The following is a 16,838-nucleotide window of genomic DNA, read 5'->3' on the forward strand; positions in this document are numbered from 1 at the left end:
GAATTTCCATGATTAAATCAAAGTCTGATAGACACACAAAAACTATAGAGGAGAATGGGAAGAAGGAAAAGGAGAAGGTCTTCCTATAGGTTGCCTTAAAAAAAAAAAACAACCCACAGCAAATGTTAAATTGTTAAAAAACAAAAATATCTGACTCCTAACAAATGGGTTATAAAAGGTTCCTAACTTCTGCCAGAGTGTGTGTGGAACATGGACCTGTTACATCAGCACTTGAAGTTCTGCCCCTTACAAACTATAGTTTCTATAAACTTCTGCAAGTCACTCCTTTGCATTAGGATTAGGTTCAACTGCATGAAACAAAATCATAATAACTTAAGATAGGAGTTTATTTCTCTCTCATGGAAAAATGCAGAGGCAGACGGTTCAAACCTGTCACGTGTAATGGCTCCACGAAAGTCTTAAGGACCTAGGTGCCACCTGGCTTACTGCTCCTTCATTACTAGGAGGTGACCCTTGTCCTCATAGTGGCTGCCAAGTTCCCACCATCACGCTTTGCTCTAGAAAACTGGGTGAAGGGAAAAGCAGATCAAAGAAATGGCACATCCCTTCACTTTAACAAACTTGGCAGAAGTCCTAACACTTCAGCTTACAGCTCAGTGGTCAAAGGTTGGTAATATTTCCACACCTACCCTCAGAGGAGGCTACGAAACAGTCATTCAGCTGGGCAGAAAATCAAGAAGCTTTCACTAAAGAGAAGAAAGAATGGATATTGGCAGGCAACCAGCCATCCCTGCCACTGTCAATTTGCTCTTTTGTAAAATAAGGATTACCATATTGGCTTTACCTCTTCTGTTGGTTTGTTGTAGGGATCGAATAATACAATGGGCAAGTGTTTGATAAGCTTTTCAGATAGTTGCCTGAGAATGGCCGTTGACTCCTCTTGCACACAGTAGGCGTTTATATTTTGAATGAGAAAATCGGAAAAAGTTAAGATTTTCCACTAATGTGTAGCTGCAAAAAGGCAAGAAATGTGAATTGGAAAGACAGGATATTTTTCTTCAATTTTTGCCTTTCAATGACAAGGCAATTTCAGAGCAACCAAGACTGATATTTGATTAGCTCTGCAGTAAAATGTCTCATCAGTTTTGCCAACTCAGGCACTGTCTGAGAAAGGCAGGAGAATTATCTACAGCAGTTGTCTCATTAACCCACCTGGTCCTTCCCCTTCTGACTTCCTGGTAACATGATGAGGATTCTAGGTCTGCACTGAGGGGAATGGCTCTGTGGTTAGGAAACTAGTTGCCCTCGATGCAAAGTGTAGCCCGTGACTGTGCCTGGAGATTCTCAAAGCAGAAGAAATTCATTTCCCTGTGAATTCCTGACTGCCCTAGATTTATTTTATCTGGGAATGTTAATATTCTTTTTAAGTTTTGAGTTTGTCTCCAGAAAGATGATGCTTTTGCCTTTAATAACGACCTTTAAAGATTGTTCTGTCCCACCGAGCAAAGTATTTCTGTTACCTCTCATTATACAGGTGCTTTGTATGTTCCATATCCATTTCCCTTTGCTCTCCGAGTGGAATGGTACTTGCTTTGGGATGGTACTTTCCATTTTAGGATTTCAAAGGGTAGGAGCTTCATCTTCTACTTCCTTCACTCCCCTGTCCCATCACTCAAGTGGTACAATGAATGTGTAACAAATACTTGCGGGGTTAATGCACCATAACCTCATGGGCTCATGGGCTGTGAGCGAATCTCCCAAAAGTGCCCATGGGGACAGAGAGGAGGTCAGAGGCCCGAACTTGGCCCATTTCTTGGGAATCTCTGTTTTTACCTTCCTTGACCTGAGGCCTTCTCATCTGACACCTGGAAACTTTGGAAAGGGGACAGGGACTAGCATAATCAGGGCTAATTTAGTTGTGACAAGTTTTATTATGTCCCCTCAAAGAAAAACTGGAAATATGCTTTATCAATTAAAAGACCGAATTGTAAGTAAAATGTTCTAACTCACCGTTTAATTTCTGCAACGTGGGGATGTTTCCCAGTTGGAACCAGGGCTGTTCAGTTAGTTTCATTGCTGCTCTGTAGCATTTGATGGTTATTAGCTGTGCTTTCTGGAGCCCTCCAGCGAAGACCCAGCAGCCGGCCTCCCTCGCACACTGTCAGACGAGATGAACCAAGAGTACATTCAGACAGAGCATAACCACAGAACCTATCAACACCCTAGATTTGGAGTCAGGAGATGTTTAATGAGAACACACTAAGTGCCAGTTATTAGTCTAGAGTTTTCATGTGTTCATATAAGGATTCTACAATCAGAGAAGTAGATATGATCGTTCCTTTGCTCTTAAGGAAGTGCCATTCTGAGATCAATAAATGAACGTGCCCGTACCCACAGAGGTAATCGATGATTGGCACGTAGACCTCAGTGTTCACAGTTCAAATTCTAGGCTCTGAGGTCAGTATTTCATCATTAAATAAGAATTTTAAAATACGCTCCTAATTCGATGTGAATTCAGAACTTCTTAAGGGGAAAAATTAATTGATGACTTCCCCTGCTGAGACCTCTTTAGAAATTGAACATCTTTCTTAGGGCACCTGGGGGGCTCAGTGGGTTGGGCCTCTGTCTTCGGTCATGATCTCAGGGTCCTGGGTCATGATCTCAGGGTCCTGGGATCGAGCCCTGCGTTGGGCTCTCTGCTTGGTGGGAGCCTGCTTCCCCCGCTCCCTCTACCTGCCTCTCTGCCTACTTATGATCTCTCTCTCTTAAATAAATAAATAAATTTTTAAATTATTTTTAAAAAAAATAAATTGAACATCTTTCATACAGAAGAATAATGAAAGGGCCCCAAAGGAATTATTGACAGGACAAAAAGAATAGGACATTTACCTCTGAAAAAAGACTAATGGAGCTCAATTTCTGTGTTCTGAAACAAGGAAAATTAAAAGTTCCTCACGAAGACCTCAAAAAATACATCAGTGGTTTCTTTCTTTTCTGAATAATAGTTCAGGCAGACCCAAGTTGGAACGATGGATGGCAAAAACACACAAATTATACACACAGGGGAAAGAGAGCGAGGCTGTTTTAGCAAGGACCCGCATTCCTGCGAAAATATTTTCTCCAGGAGCATAGTTTAGATTTCACACAGTCACTATGCAAATGACAAACGGCGCTGAAAAACTGGTCTGTGAACTAATGGGAGATAAACGAGGAAACTGTTATGTCATCCGAGAAAGAAAATGAGAAATCTGAGCTTAAAAGCAGGTAGACTCAGGCAATGATGCCTCCGTGGGATCTGAGGTCTTCACAAGGTGCTCTGTCATTTCTTGTTCAATAGGTAACCCAGGGGCCCTTATTATGAGATCTTGGAATGAGCTCGGGTTGGGGGTGGGGAGGGAAGGCTGAGGAGTGTGTTAACCTTGACAGTATCATGGGAGAAGAGACTCTTTGAAAAAGTTGAATTTAAAAATGTACACACTGCTTGGTCTTGTACATCCTCAAGCCATCCACGAGGTTTGGGTGTGAGAAATGACTGACCCCTCTCTAGACTGAGGAGCTCTGAGCCCCTTTAACTGCCTGAGTTCGTGGATTCTGGGCAAGTCCCCTGAGGCCTCTGCATCTAACTCCCTGCACCTGTAGAAGGGGTCAAAAAAAGACACTGCCTTGGCATTTTGGAAATTATGCCCCATGGAATGCTGGTCTGTTTTGAAATCTCAGTGTGTCCTACTTGGGAACACCAAGCAGCCATATTTGTGGTTAAATTAAGTTTGGGAACCAAAGCGTTAGTGTTTATAAGGTTTTTTGTTTTTTTTAAGATTTTATTTATTTATTTAACAGAGATCACAAGTAGGCAGAGAGGCAGGCAGAGAGGGAGGGGGAAAGCAGGCTCCCCATCAAGCAGAGAGCCTGATGTGGGGCTCTATCCCAGGACCCTGGGATCATGACCTCAGGCAAAGGCAGAGGCTTAACCTACTGAGCCACCCAGGTGCCCCAAAGTTTATAAGGTTTATTGCAGAACTTCTCAGAGCCTTAAAAAGGTTAAAATGTGATTCTTTGAGAATATAGTATGTTAGCCATAATTGCAGAGCAACAACATTGGGAAATTTGATACCCTTCCTACATAATGGAAATGTTACGAAGATCTAATGAGGTAATAAATGGAAAAGCATTTGGAAAGAGGGGCGCCTGGCAGGCTCAGTCGGTGGAGTGTGTGACTCTTTATCTCTGGATTGGGAGTTTGAGCCCTAGGTTGAGTGTAGAGATTACTTAATTTTTTAAAAAGCACCTATTAAGAATAAAGCACTATATGAACATTAGACATGTTTAAAGACTTCAGATTCTTTGAGGGTTTTGGCACTGACTAACATCACTGAAGTGATCTTCCTCCTCCTTACCAACCTGAAGGCTGTGGATTTACTTGGGAAGGGTGTTAGATTCTAGGCTTTGGTAGGAATGCCATAGTATGTTTTCTGCAGTGTGATTCTTAGACTGCTCACACCAAAATTACCTGGGCTGCTTATTAGTGCCTTCGTGTTACTGGTTCAGATCAGTGACCAGGGATCAAAAGTTTTAGCAGATACTTGAGTTGATTCTTACCTGCACTGAAGTTTGAGATGCATAGCCTGGAGGGTCTTGGCATAGAGTTCAAAGCCTGCAAACTTCACATAATTCCTTAGTGGTAAAGTGGTAAGGAACTTCTGGCCAGGTGGTCTGCCTGAAACTAGAGGAAACTTTTTATTTTTAGATAACTTTTATCGAGTCTCCAGTCTATGCCCCCAAAGGGTGTGTTTAGTATACACCTGCTCATCCTTAAAAGTCAGTAGTATTCCTAGGTTGTGGGAAAGCAAGCGGAGAGGACTTCCTGAAGGTTACACAGTGAATTTGTTAGAGCCCTTTAGTGAACCTTTAGAGAACCCAACCCACTTAGGCTTAAGTTAAAAAGAGAATGTATTGTTGAAGATAATGTCCACTGTTAGAATGCTTTCAGGAAGGGCTGGATCCAGGAGCCCAAATGATGCCATGAAGTCTCAGTTTCACCTGAGCCATCCATCCTTCAGTTCTTTTCTTCTTCTCTGTTGTTTCAATTCTCAGACAGGCTCTCCCTTCAAGGTGGCAAGAATATTCCCAGCAGCTTCATGCTGTAGAGCAAGGGTTGGCAAACTATAGTTCAAACGGCTGGCCACCTGGTTTTATCAATAAAACAGTATTGAACATAGCCATGCCCATTTGTGTATATTTGTGGCTGTTTTCATGCCCCAGGAAGTTAAGTATTTGCAACAGAGTTGTACGGCCCATAAAGCCTAAAATATTTAGGATTTGCCTTTACGGAAAGGGTTTGCTGACCCCTGCAGGAGAAGCCAGGTTTTGTTGAGGTTTGATTTTGAATCTGTGGGAGGCACTACTTATTTATTTCTAGATTATCAGACCCTAGAGTCTGATGTTTTAAGATAAACAAAGAATCAGGGCGCCCATGTAGCTCAGTCAGTTAAGCGTCTGCCTTTGGCTCAGGTCATGATCTCATGTTCTGGAACTGAGTCCTGCATGGGGCTAGCTGCTCGGTAGGACCCTGCTTCTCCTTCTCCCTCTGCTCCTTCCCCCATGGGTTTCCTCTCTCTCTCTCCCTCCCTCAAATAAATAAATAAAATATTTTTAAAAAATGAACAATGAACCTACATTACTTAAAGATTGTTGCTTTGGATTAACACAAAACTTGGGAGTTCATTTACAGTTTAAATAAGTTCCATTCCCAACACAAATATATTCTATTGATTAAAAAAACAATAGAACATTCTGTAAGTTTTTGTAGTCCTTGCGGGCTTTGGTGGGTGAAGGTTAGATTCCCATTAGATGAAACAGGAATTTTGTATTGAATGTCTCAGGAAGAACTTGGTTTATAACATCTATTATCTCGATAAATAAAACAACACAGACATGCATAAATTTAAATTTTAAAAAACATGCCCCCACCTGTCCGGTCTGTTAGCAGTGCTCTTTGTTCGTTGACTGCCTGTGGTCATGGAACGCAAATATCCTCTCTACACAGTGCTTAGAAAATAGGAAGTATTTGACATAATAGGATTGTTCCCTCTCAAAGCATTGGAAATTACCATTGTGGCTTAGAGATTCTTTTCATATTAAAGAAGTCTGAGTGAAGGTTTTTAAGTTTACGTCCCCTGCTTTGACCAGGCTTAGAGAGAGCCTGTCTAATGGGCAATCCCAGTTGAAACAGCGTGTCTATTAATAGCCCCAGCTGAGCCCAGAATTGAGGCTCATTGCCTGGTCTCATCGAGGCCCAGTGCCTGGTCATTCAGTACCTGACTGAATGGCTAGGGGCAGGGGTGGGGCCGCGGAGAGTGCAGCATTCTGATTGGCCCACGCTTGGTCACGTGCCCACCTCCCCCTTGTCAGGAGTGAGGTCATCCTTTCCTGAACCACCACCAGGACTGGAAGTGGAGAAAGATGACTCCAGAGGAAAAGCAGGACCTTTTTGCCACCTGCTGGGAGGCCAAAAAAGAACTCAGACCCACCCATAGCCCCTTAAGTGGTGGGTTCAGGATCTGGACCCACATCCTCCTGGTTTTAAAACTAACATTCTTGGGGCGCCTGGGCGGGTCAGTGCGTTAAGCCTCTGCCTTCAGCTCAGGTCATGATCCCAGAGTCCTGGGATCGAGCCCCACATCGGGCTCTCTGCTCAGCGGAGTACCTGCTTCCCTCCCTCTCTCTCTGCCTGCCTCTCTGACTACTTGTGATCTCTCTCTGTCAAATAAATAAATAAAATAAAATAAAATAAAATACTAACATTTTTTCCACTGTATACAACATACAGCTTTTGCTGAATGAAGCAGATCTGACCCTATCCCAGGCCAGACTCTGGTCCCTACTGAGTTTCTAATCGCAGCCCATGGTGTGGGTGCAGAGTAGACAAGGTCCTTATGGTTCTACAGGTCCTACTGACCTGGGATGGGTCTCCTGCACACAGGGATGCATGTATTTTATGACCTCTCAAGCTAGGGCGGACAACTGGCGTTTTCTCTTGCTGGAGTAGGATCCATTTCTATTGGCATCTGTTTCATAAGTGGCCTTTTCAAAAAGAGCCTCATGTCCATGCTTCTCCCAGGAGCCCTCCTGTAACTCCAGCAGGACAATAGAGGCTTGAAGAGCCGCGCTTTCCTAGAGTGGGCAGGCGTTCCTGAAAACAGACAAGGCTTAATTAATAGCAGGTGTTTCTTCTAAGCATCCTGTCTTTGTGGCCATTAGTTCCTCCTCCATTTCCCCGAGGGTAAGACGGGGATGATGATAATTGCACTGCCTCGTGAGATTAGTGTGGGGTCCAGAAGACACTACCACCAGTGGCTTGGTCGGTGCCTGGCACAGACTCAGTGAGTAAAAAGGGGTGGGTGTTTCGTCACTGTCCTCGTCATCCTTGTCAATGACGAAGGAAGCACCATCCTGTGTGGGATCTCCCTTCCTGGTGTTGGGAAACTGGCCACCCTCTTACCGGTGAGCCGAGTTCCATACACTACATTAGTCTGGCCACCGAGCCTCCTTCTGCTATGATGGCCTGCACATCCTGAGCCAGTTCAGTTGCTCCCTTTGCTCTCCTTACAAGTCAGTGCATCTTAGGGCCCTGGATTTAGGGCCATGCTGATATTCCTCTAGGATTTCACTTACTGCTTTAAGAGAAGACAAGCAGAAAGACTCCGGCCATCTTTGATCCCATAGGATCCATGCATTCCCTCTCTCCCGGCCCTCTGCATACCGGCACGGTGTCCTTGTGTCCTTTAGCCAAGGTGGCTGTAAAGGATGGTCTCAGTCTGTTCAGTGTTCAAGGAAGTGAGGAGCCCATACGTGCATCCTTTGGGCTCTGCTCCCAGCAGTGGGGGGACCTCCCTCCTCCCAGGCAGAAATCTCCGGAGCCAGAAGAAAAGGAGAGAGTTGGCCAAGTGCCTGAGCAGATAGGCTGAGAAGGATGGGCCCAAGTGTATGCTTCTCCCACCACGTCCCAACCCTCAGGAGAGCATTACACTGGTACATCCTTTATTGGTTCTTACATGGTGAAGAATCCTCTTTTTGTAGCAACAAGACTGAGAAGCAGCTCTCAGCACGGACATCTACATGTCCCTGCAGAGGCACCATGGCCAAGACTCAGATGTCATGATGGTGTCTGAGGGTTGTGTCCAAACTGTAAGTGTGGCTTCCCATATGGTGTACTTGGTGGCACCCAGGCAGAGAAGGCAGCTCTTTGTCCCTCCTCACTGGGGCCTGCGACACTCACAGCAACTTTGGATTGAGATGGACGAATCCTTTGTTAAAGGCAGCTGTACCTCCATGAACACGAGGCTGGGCCTGTATCGGGTTCATATACCTCAGTTCCATCCATCTTTGACGGATGGTAAGGGACGGGGAAGAAGGGGGTGCTCAAAGGGTTGGAAGACCGGGTAAGGGCAGTGAAGGTCAAAGAAAGGGCGGAGCGAGTGGATGGGTGAGAATACCTGAGACCCTTGTACTCAGCCATACTAATACCATTGGGGTTTCGGGCATCATGTTTGCATTTGCACTGAACCCGTTAGTGGCCCCGTGGTCAGTGGGCAGTGCTGTCTTATATGCCACCTCCTTATAGACCGATAGGCGTTCTTCAAACCAGGTAACCTGTCCTGGGCCAAAAGAGCCTCCGTGGGCCCCCACGGCCCCCTCCTCAGCAGCCCACCCCTTGTCCCCTCGACCCCCTCCTCTCCATCTTCTTCCCACTCCTCAACTCCTGCACAGGACAGGAGCTCCTGATTTTTAGAATAAAAACATGTCTGTCCTTTGTTTTGTTTTAAACATACTTCACAGTTAATACAGATCAGTCCTAAGGTGGGACCAACGCTCTCCAGAGAGTTCTGGCCTCCCTAAGACCATGTGGTATAACTTCAGGAGTGAAAAGGGGAACATACAGGCCTCTTTCTCCCGCGGAAGCCCACTCATCCTTCATTTTCCTGCCCCAACGTATCTCTGTAAAATGGAAAGTGTCTCTCTCAAAGCGGGGAAGCCACAGGCGTGGAGCATTTCCTGCGCGCCTGGGTACCTGTGTGCTGTCAGTCTGCTTTTGTGAGGGAAGGTAACGCCACCAGCGGCAGAAAGGCCACTCCAGGTTCCCCTGCATCGCTGACCAACCAGCCGACCTCACCCCCATCCCGAGCTTCGCCACCACTCCCAGGATGGTGAGATGGGGTGAAAACTTAACCCCTTCAGGAAGCTGGAAGGAGAAGTGAATGTTCTCCATAAACTTCCTATTTCAGATTCCTAGGTGGACTAGTCTAGTCTCAACTCTGGGTTGAGAGGCAGGTATCCAGTTGGTGAGAGTCTTAGGTCCTCCAAAAGCCTAAGGAGCACTTGGCACCTGGAGAGATTTATGGGGGTGGGGGTGCGGGAGGATGCCTTGGCCTCTGGCTCTGTTGATGACTGGGCACCACATAGCCGAAGGACTGTGCCATCCTCTCTCCCTCCTGGACTTCTCAGGGGACCATTGTAGGACCCTTTCTAGAACACCAAAGTTGGTCCTTCCTCTAGATAAGCCTTGAAGGCCAGGGCACCATGAGAGTGAGAATGGTAAGGGTGCCGACTTAGGTCCTCCCCCGCCCCAGCCCACACTCCCACGGCATGCTCTAAGAACCCACCAGAAGCCACCCCAGGCTGCCAGAAGGGGTGGGCTTCAGGGCACACACAGACACAGGGGTCTGGATTCTGGTCTTTCGAATCCCACCTCACTGAAGTCTCTTTCCGCTTGCTTTTCTCAAGGGACAGGAAAATCACGTCCCAACCATTTCCCCCATTTCCCCCACCGCCCCCCAAGCAGAGTGAATTCCAGACTGCCTAGTCACTTGAACAGCATTTACCTGGTTGGAAGTGCTGGGAAGACCCACCCCCACCCCTCCCCAGAGCTCCACTGGCCAGCAGAGCTCAGAAGCTCAGCTGTCTGGCCTCCTGCCTTTTGGTTCAGTCTTCTGTCCTGGCAGTCGACATTTGAGCTGATTCATGTCTAAATGAACAGTTTCTCCAGACACCTGTCTCCTCTCTCTGCGGCACAAGGAAGCCGCCTTTGAGAGCCATGGGCTTGGGCCTAGTAGCCTTTTCATGGACTGTTTCAAAAGAAGGCTGTTCTTGGGGGAGCCTGGGTGGCTCAGTGGGTTGGGCCGCTGCCTTTGGCTCAGGTCGTGATCTCAGGGTCCTGGGATCGAGTCCCGCATCGGGCTCTCTGCTCAGCAGGGAGCCTACTTCCCCCTCTCTCTCTCTGCCTCTCTGCCTGCTTGTGATCTCTCTCTGTCAAATAAATAAAATCTTTAAAAAAAAAAAAAAAAAAAAAAGAAGGTTGTTCTTTCTGGTCTAGGTGCCCTTCCCTTCCACTCCTGCGAGGTGGGACATACTTGAGGCTGAGCCTGGTTTTACTTTCTGTTGCTCTTCTTCCTATCCTTAGTGTGGAGTGCCAATCCTCACTCGTAAACCCTCCAATTTCATTATCTGGTGGCGAAGCAGCCAGGTTGGGAGACAGCCCCTCTCGTCAAATGAATTGGGGAAAAACGTAATGTGGATGATTAAAATATAAATCAATTAGAGTAATCCAGTCTGCTCAATAATCTGTACTTAAGAGCTAAACATCTTGAATTTAATAATGTACTTATTAAAGATCCATTTAACTCTGGGGCTATAATTATGCCTTTATAATGCTCTGTCAGCTTCTTGCCACTCTAGGTTTTTTTTAAAAGGCACTCCTAATTTCTTATAATTATTTTAATGTAATTTTGGAATAATTTTTATTCACTTTTTTTTTAAGTTGGATCATGAAACAGCTTTTTGGTCCTGGTGGTGCATTTTTCTTAAGACAACTAGTGATACTGATTTTATACTTTTATTTTTTTTTTTAAGATTTTATTTATTTATTTGACAGAGATCACAAGTAGACAGAAAGGCAGGCAGAGAGAGAGAGGGAAGCAGGCTCCCCGCTGAGCAGAGAACCCGATGCGGGACTCGATCCCAGGATCCTGAGATCATGACCTGAGCCAAAAGCTTTTTTTTTAAAGATTTTATTTATTTATTTGACAGGGAGAGATCACAAGTAGACAGAAAGGCAGGCAGAGAGAGAGAGGGAAGCAGGCTCCCCGCTGAGCAGAGAACCCAATGCGGGACTCGATCCCAGGACCCCGAGATCATGACCTGAGCCAAAAGCAGCGGCTTAACCCACTGAGCCACCCAGGCGCCCCCTGATTTTATACTTTTCAAGAAGTATCTGAATGAACAGAACCTGGTGTCCTCATTCGTTCACTTTTTAGCAAACTGTTACTGGATGTCAACTGTGAGCGCAAAACTCAGTATCAATCCTAACTCCTGTCCTGATTTTTTTTTTTTTTGAAGGATTCAGCATATAATTTCTTCCTTTATCAAACTTTTAGAAATTTTTTAAGATTTTTTTAATGTATTTATCTGAGAGAGAATGAGTGAGAGAGAGCATGAGAGAGGAGAAGGTCAGAGGGAGAAGCAGACTCCCCAAGGAGCTGGGAGCCCAATGTGGGACTTGATCCTGCAAGTCCCGGATCATGACCTGAGCCAACCAACTGAGCCACCCAGGCGCCCCTCTTCCTTTATCAAACTTTTAATAGAAAATGTTTCAGGTTGGCCAAAGTTAGAGAAGTCTCAAACTGGATACTTTAAAAATTTTACCTTTCGTGTCTTAGACCAGAGACGCAAAAGAAAGAAACATGGAAACTCTCCCAACCCCACGCAGATACCGAGATATGCACGAACTTGTGCGTGGACTTTCAGTGGTGTGATGGCCCCATGAAGGCTGTTGGGATCTGTAGGGACTGCTGTTTAGAGAGGTACTAGCAGATGATTCTGAGTCAGCCACTCAGAGGTTCTTGAGACCCAGGCAGGAAATGTGAAGCTTCTCCTGTAAGTTGTGGGAAGCCACGGAAAGCCGTTGGGAAAAGCAGGCTTCTGGAAGTATAATCCTACAGTAGTATAAAATACAGGTTTGAAGGCCAGACAGAGGCTGAGGTTTGGAATGGAGGTTTGGGGACTTAAATCTGGATAAGCCTCACTTGGGTTATAAACGAAGGTGAGAAATGGGAATAAGGCAGTGAGTTTGAAAGAGAAAGCGATCGTGTGAAAATTGGGTCACTAGATGGTCCTGACTTCCTTCCTGGACTCAAAACCCCCGTGGTTTTGCCACAGTTCTCACATCTGTCTCTCCCCCATGGAGACTCAGCTACTGAGCACCTTTGAAGAAGCCCCTAATCCAAGCAATGGATACCATTTATTCACTAATTTTTTTAGAAGATTTTGAAAGCTTTTTTTTAAAAAAAATCTTTTTAATAAAAACTATTTCTTTTAAATAAATACCATTAAATCTTTTTAATAAATACCATGTAATAAATGCCATGTATTTATTTTTTTAAAAAGATTTTATTTATTTGAGAGAGAGTGAGCATGCACATGAGAGAGAAAGAGAGAGAAAGAGCACGAGGTGAGGGAGAAGGAGAAGCAGGCCCCCCACTGAGCCAGGAGCCCGATGCGGGGCTCGATCCCAGGACCCTGAGCCAAAGGCAGAGGCTTAACCACTGAGCCACTCAGGGGCTCCACTTAAGAGAATTTTGGTCACAACTTCTGTTTATTCTTTTTATTGTTTAAAGCACTTTCATGTAAAGAGAGGAACTTCCAGGTTCAGCGTGGTTGAGGCTTGTTGCCTCAGCGTGTTCGCTTGTTGCCTTTGGTTGCTTCTCCTTCCTCACTGTAGCTGGTTTTCTTCCCTTCTCTCCTCCGCCCCTCTGCAGTCGATACTCAACTCAGAGTCTCCTCATTGGGTCCCTTCCTCCCCTCAGCCCCCAGTCACCCACTGGACTAATCTCCCCGAGGCCCCATTGGATGTGTGACACTTGGGCTCAGGGACCTCTGTCCACACTTTCAGAATAGAGTCTCCCGGTGACTAACCATAGTTCAGTTCGGAATAGAGTCTCCCGGTGACTAACGCCTGCCTATGCAGTTTTGATCCCACCACCTCCTCTTCTCCCCGGAAGCTCAGCCCCCCTTCCCCTCTGCTGGCAGCCCGGCCCACCGTCCACATCCAGCCTCTCCTCCCACATCTGGGCAGATTTCCCTTCATTTGTTCTCTCCGTTGCCCTAAAATGTGAAATCCCAGCTTCCAAAGATACTTCTCAGAAAAACTGCATTCTTTGGCTCCAAAGCCCTTGTCGTGGAACTACCTCCCATCCTCTGTGCTGCTTTCTTTTCTAATCAAAGTTTTTTTTCTTTTTTTTTAAAGATTTTATTTATGTATTTGACAGAGATCACAAGTAGGCAGAGAGGCAGGCAGGAGGTGGCGGGGGGACGGGTGGTGGTGGGACACAGGCTCCCTGCTGAGTAGAGATCCCGATGCAGGGCTCGATCCTAAGACCCTGAGATCATGACCTGAGCGGAAGGCAGAGGCTTTAACCCACTGAGCCACCCAGGCGCCCCTAATCAAAATCTTTTTTAAAAAATGGAAAGTCTTGGGGGCATCTGGGTGGCTCAGTGGGTTAAGTGTCCGACTCTTGAACTCAGCTCAGATCTTGATCTCGGGGTGGTGAGTTCAAGCTCTGCTGAAAATAAAAGGGGCGGTAGGGGAGGGAGGTCTTCACTTTCTCTCCAGTCATGAAACACTAAAACTTCAGCCAGTGCTGCTTCCTTGTCCTTCCTCACGTTGATCTGGAAAGTTGCTGAGAGCCCGTGATTCTGCCACCTGGCTGGATCTCGTCTGCCAGGCCCCTTCATGCCCTACCTGCGTTCTAGTCACTTCCCCTTCAGAGGATTGCAGTGGCCTCTCATTACTCTCTGCCACCTGTGTCTTCCAGTTCAAGCTTCCATTGCTGTTTCAGTGCTAGTCCTAGAAATAAATCTGTGTTTTCTCCATCACGCTCATTAACACGAAGCTCGTCCCCCACCCAGACACTCTCGATCTCCTCCACTGTGTTCTACTTTCTCTTTAATTCCGCCCCCCCAAACACGCTTCTTCAAACACAGTGCACAGTTGACTTAGTTGTCCTGTGTGTTACCGGCTCTGCCCCCTGCCCTCCCAGCCAAAGAAAGCTCCATGAGTTGGTGTTCTTAGCTGTTCTGTTTGCTGACCTAATTCAAGCATCTGGTACATGGTGAGCACTCAGTACATATCTGTTGCCTGTCATAATGTCCATGCCTGTCTTCACATTCTCGTCCTTTCCTCTCTGGTTGTAGAATAAAACCCAAACGCCTAATAGAAACTTCCCGAAGCTTGCCTGCTGGGCCTCCAGACTCCTCCAGCCCCCGTCCCTCACTGTGGCTCTCCATCTCACGTAGCTTAAGTGATGCTCACGATCTGATCGGGTTTCTGGACGTGCTGTGTTCTTTCAGCCTTCTCTGTTTCTTTGGGGTCCGTTTCTTTCCAGAGATCCACTTCTCTGTCTTTCCTACATGGGAGGAACAGTTCCTCCTTTTTCAAAGTCTGGCCAAAAATGTCTTCTCTGGGTCTCCTCCAGGGTTGAGAAGAATTAGTCTCCCTCTCCCTTAGGCTTCCTTTGAATTCTGTATGGTTACTCCTGGTGTGCAGTGGAGACCCCTGGGTCTCCTCCCCTGACTCTGCCCTGTCACATCTGGGGCTGCTGGGTATCTGCCCCGGAAACGATCGCAGTGTCTGTAGGATGTCACGTAGTCACTTACTGCGGGGGTTGAAGGGAGGAGCTGCTGCGCATTGGACCACATAGTCAAAGGTTTGAGGACCGTCACCATGCAATATGTCCAGATTGTCGCCGCCCTCACCCCCACACCTGTGCCTGCCCCATGTTCCCTGTTTCCATCTGTGAGGGCTGTCACTCCGCTGACCTGAATCTGGACACTGGGAGTGATCCCCCTCCTCTCCCTCAGGTCACCCAACTAGGGCTCGTTGACTTTGTTCCCAGACATCTCCCGAATCTTCCCTTCATCCCGCTGTTGGGAGCCTTTGCCAGCCCGTCATCTCTGTCACCAAGCACGCTGCCTGGCACATGGGGGGAGGTGCCATAGATCCTTTTCTTGAATCGGTGAGTCTCTGAGTTCAGACCACTTCAGGCAACAACAGGCAGATGACCAGGCTGTGAAATCGAGCTCCTGAGAAAGCCCTAATGTTGCAAAAGTCTGGGCAATTCTTCCGGAGATGGCGTTACAGGCCCAACAGAGTGGTTTGGGGTCAGTACCACAGCTCGTGATGTAACCGGACTTTCTAGAACAGTGAATCTCTCTCCCCCTCCTGATTTTGCTGAGGGGGTTACTTTTTTCTAATTACCTCTGTCCTAAAAATTCAAATCCAGGTATATGTCCCTCACTGGGATATGTAAATTCTCACATAAGTGAGATAAGCGTTTGTTTGCTTACAAGTGATGAAAGAGGTCAGGGCGATTGTGACCTCTAAGGAAGGCTCCACCAGACGTGCTGAGTTTGAAGGTCTTCATGCCCTCACACATGGGGTTACTGGGATTAGTCCAGATGTGCCCTCAAGTCCCTTCCAGCTTCCAACTTCTAAGAATAATACTATTATTATAGCAAAATGACAGGAACAAGAAAACTTAGAGTTGTAAAGTCTCATGAAGGGTGAGCGATTCTAAAATCAGCCTCGGGTGGGGACACTCCCTCGACTGATTCGGGTGCTGCTTTGGGGCTGGGCAAAGCAGGAAGGAAAGTCGTGGGTGGTGGAGGCATTGGCTTTGGAACAGACAGTTGATAAATGTTTTCTCCCTCTTTTCTCAGCAGATGGTGGGGTAGTGATTGCATCTGCCAAGTCTTATCTGAGATCTCGCTGGACTACTAGTTACCCAGACGGTCACTTGACTCCTCTGATGCCCTCTTCCTGCCTCCCTGGGGAATCTTGATGTGTCAGGAGGGTTCTGTTCCTCCTTTTTGCTCTCCCCCTCAGGTCTAAGTTGAGGTCTGGGTACATGTGGGGTGCTCCGGGTCCGTAGGGTTTGGCTGACTGTCTCCAGGCTGTAGAACACATTGGTGTGACTTCCATTCCAAAAGGCAAAAAAGAGAAATGGAACTTCGATCCTGTGGTTTCTGTGATCTGTAACCATGGAAAACGTCGGCCATCTGCGAGGATCCCATTTTAACACTTTTTTCCTCCCTCTCTCTTTCCACCTCTTTCTCGGGGGAAAAACAGCTGAGGAAGTGGAGAGGCTGGCGGCCATGCGTTCCGACTCCCTTGTCCCAGGCACACACACCCCTCCCATCCGGAGGAGAAGTAAGTTCGCCAACCTGGGAAGGATCTTCAAGCCTTGGAAGTGGAGAAAGAAGAAAAGCGAGAAGTTCAAGCACACATCCGCAGGTAAGATGATTGCTTCCCTCGTTCAAGCTGGTGGGCTTGAACTCTGTATGTTAATTAGAATTTAATTACTGTAAATGATCTGAACTGAAGTGGGGGGAATCGAGCCCGAGGATTGCTCTTGTGTCAAATAAATCTTGGGTGCACTTGAAAATGGCTTTCAGATCCCGCGTGTTTCCTTGTATCTCTGGCTTTTTGTTGTGTTTTGATCTGCCGCTTGTGTTCGATCTATAAATATCTGAGCTTAGAATTCCACCTTTTCTGTGATTGAATGCTTTTATTCCACCACTGACAACTCATTTCTTATTATTCAGCCTCCCCCCCCCCCCACTTCTTGGTGAAGATCAACACAGAGCAGAGAGTAAGTTAGATATGGTCTTTGGCAGAGGAGACGAGGTTATTCTATGGAGGAGAAATCCTGAATGAACGATTGTTGGACATGGCAGGAAAACGCTGCAGAATGAAATCTGAGCATCCCTGTAAGGGCAGGGACAATGCTACAGCTCATGGCTTACGTGGGCAGCAGAAGAATTGGAAG

The 16,838-nt window shown here is 46.7% G+C and overlaps 1 protein-coding gene across 10 annotated transcripts in view; it reads left to right on the forward strand.

Annotated features, from left to right (window-relative positions):
* The window catches only part of PHACTR1 (phosphatase and actin regulator 1), a 550,281-nt gene that overhangs the window by 332,748 nt on the left and 200,695 nt on the right, over window positions 1-16,838 (forward strand). For all 10 annotated transcript variants that reach the window (XM_045066953.1, XM_013056847.2, XM_045066954.1 and 7 more), the window contains one exon: window positions 16,139-16,303. In XM_045066953.1, the coding sequence (XP_044922888.1) occupies window positions 16,139-16,303 (165 nt within the window). The remainder of the gene's footprint in view (window positions 1-16,138; window positions 16,304-16,838) is intronic.

The sequence above is a fragment of the Mustela putorius genome, unplaced genomic scaffold, assembly GCF_011764305.1.
Source record: "Mustela putorius furo isolate JIRA1106 unplaced genomic scaffold, ASM1176430v1.1 tig00003870_pilon_pilon_pilon, whole genome shotgun sequence".
In the NCBI taxonomy this organism is placed as follows: Eukaryota; Metazoa; Chordata; class Mammalia; order Carnivora; family Mustelidae; genus Mustela; species Mustela putorius.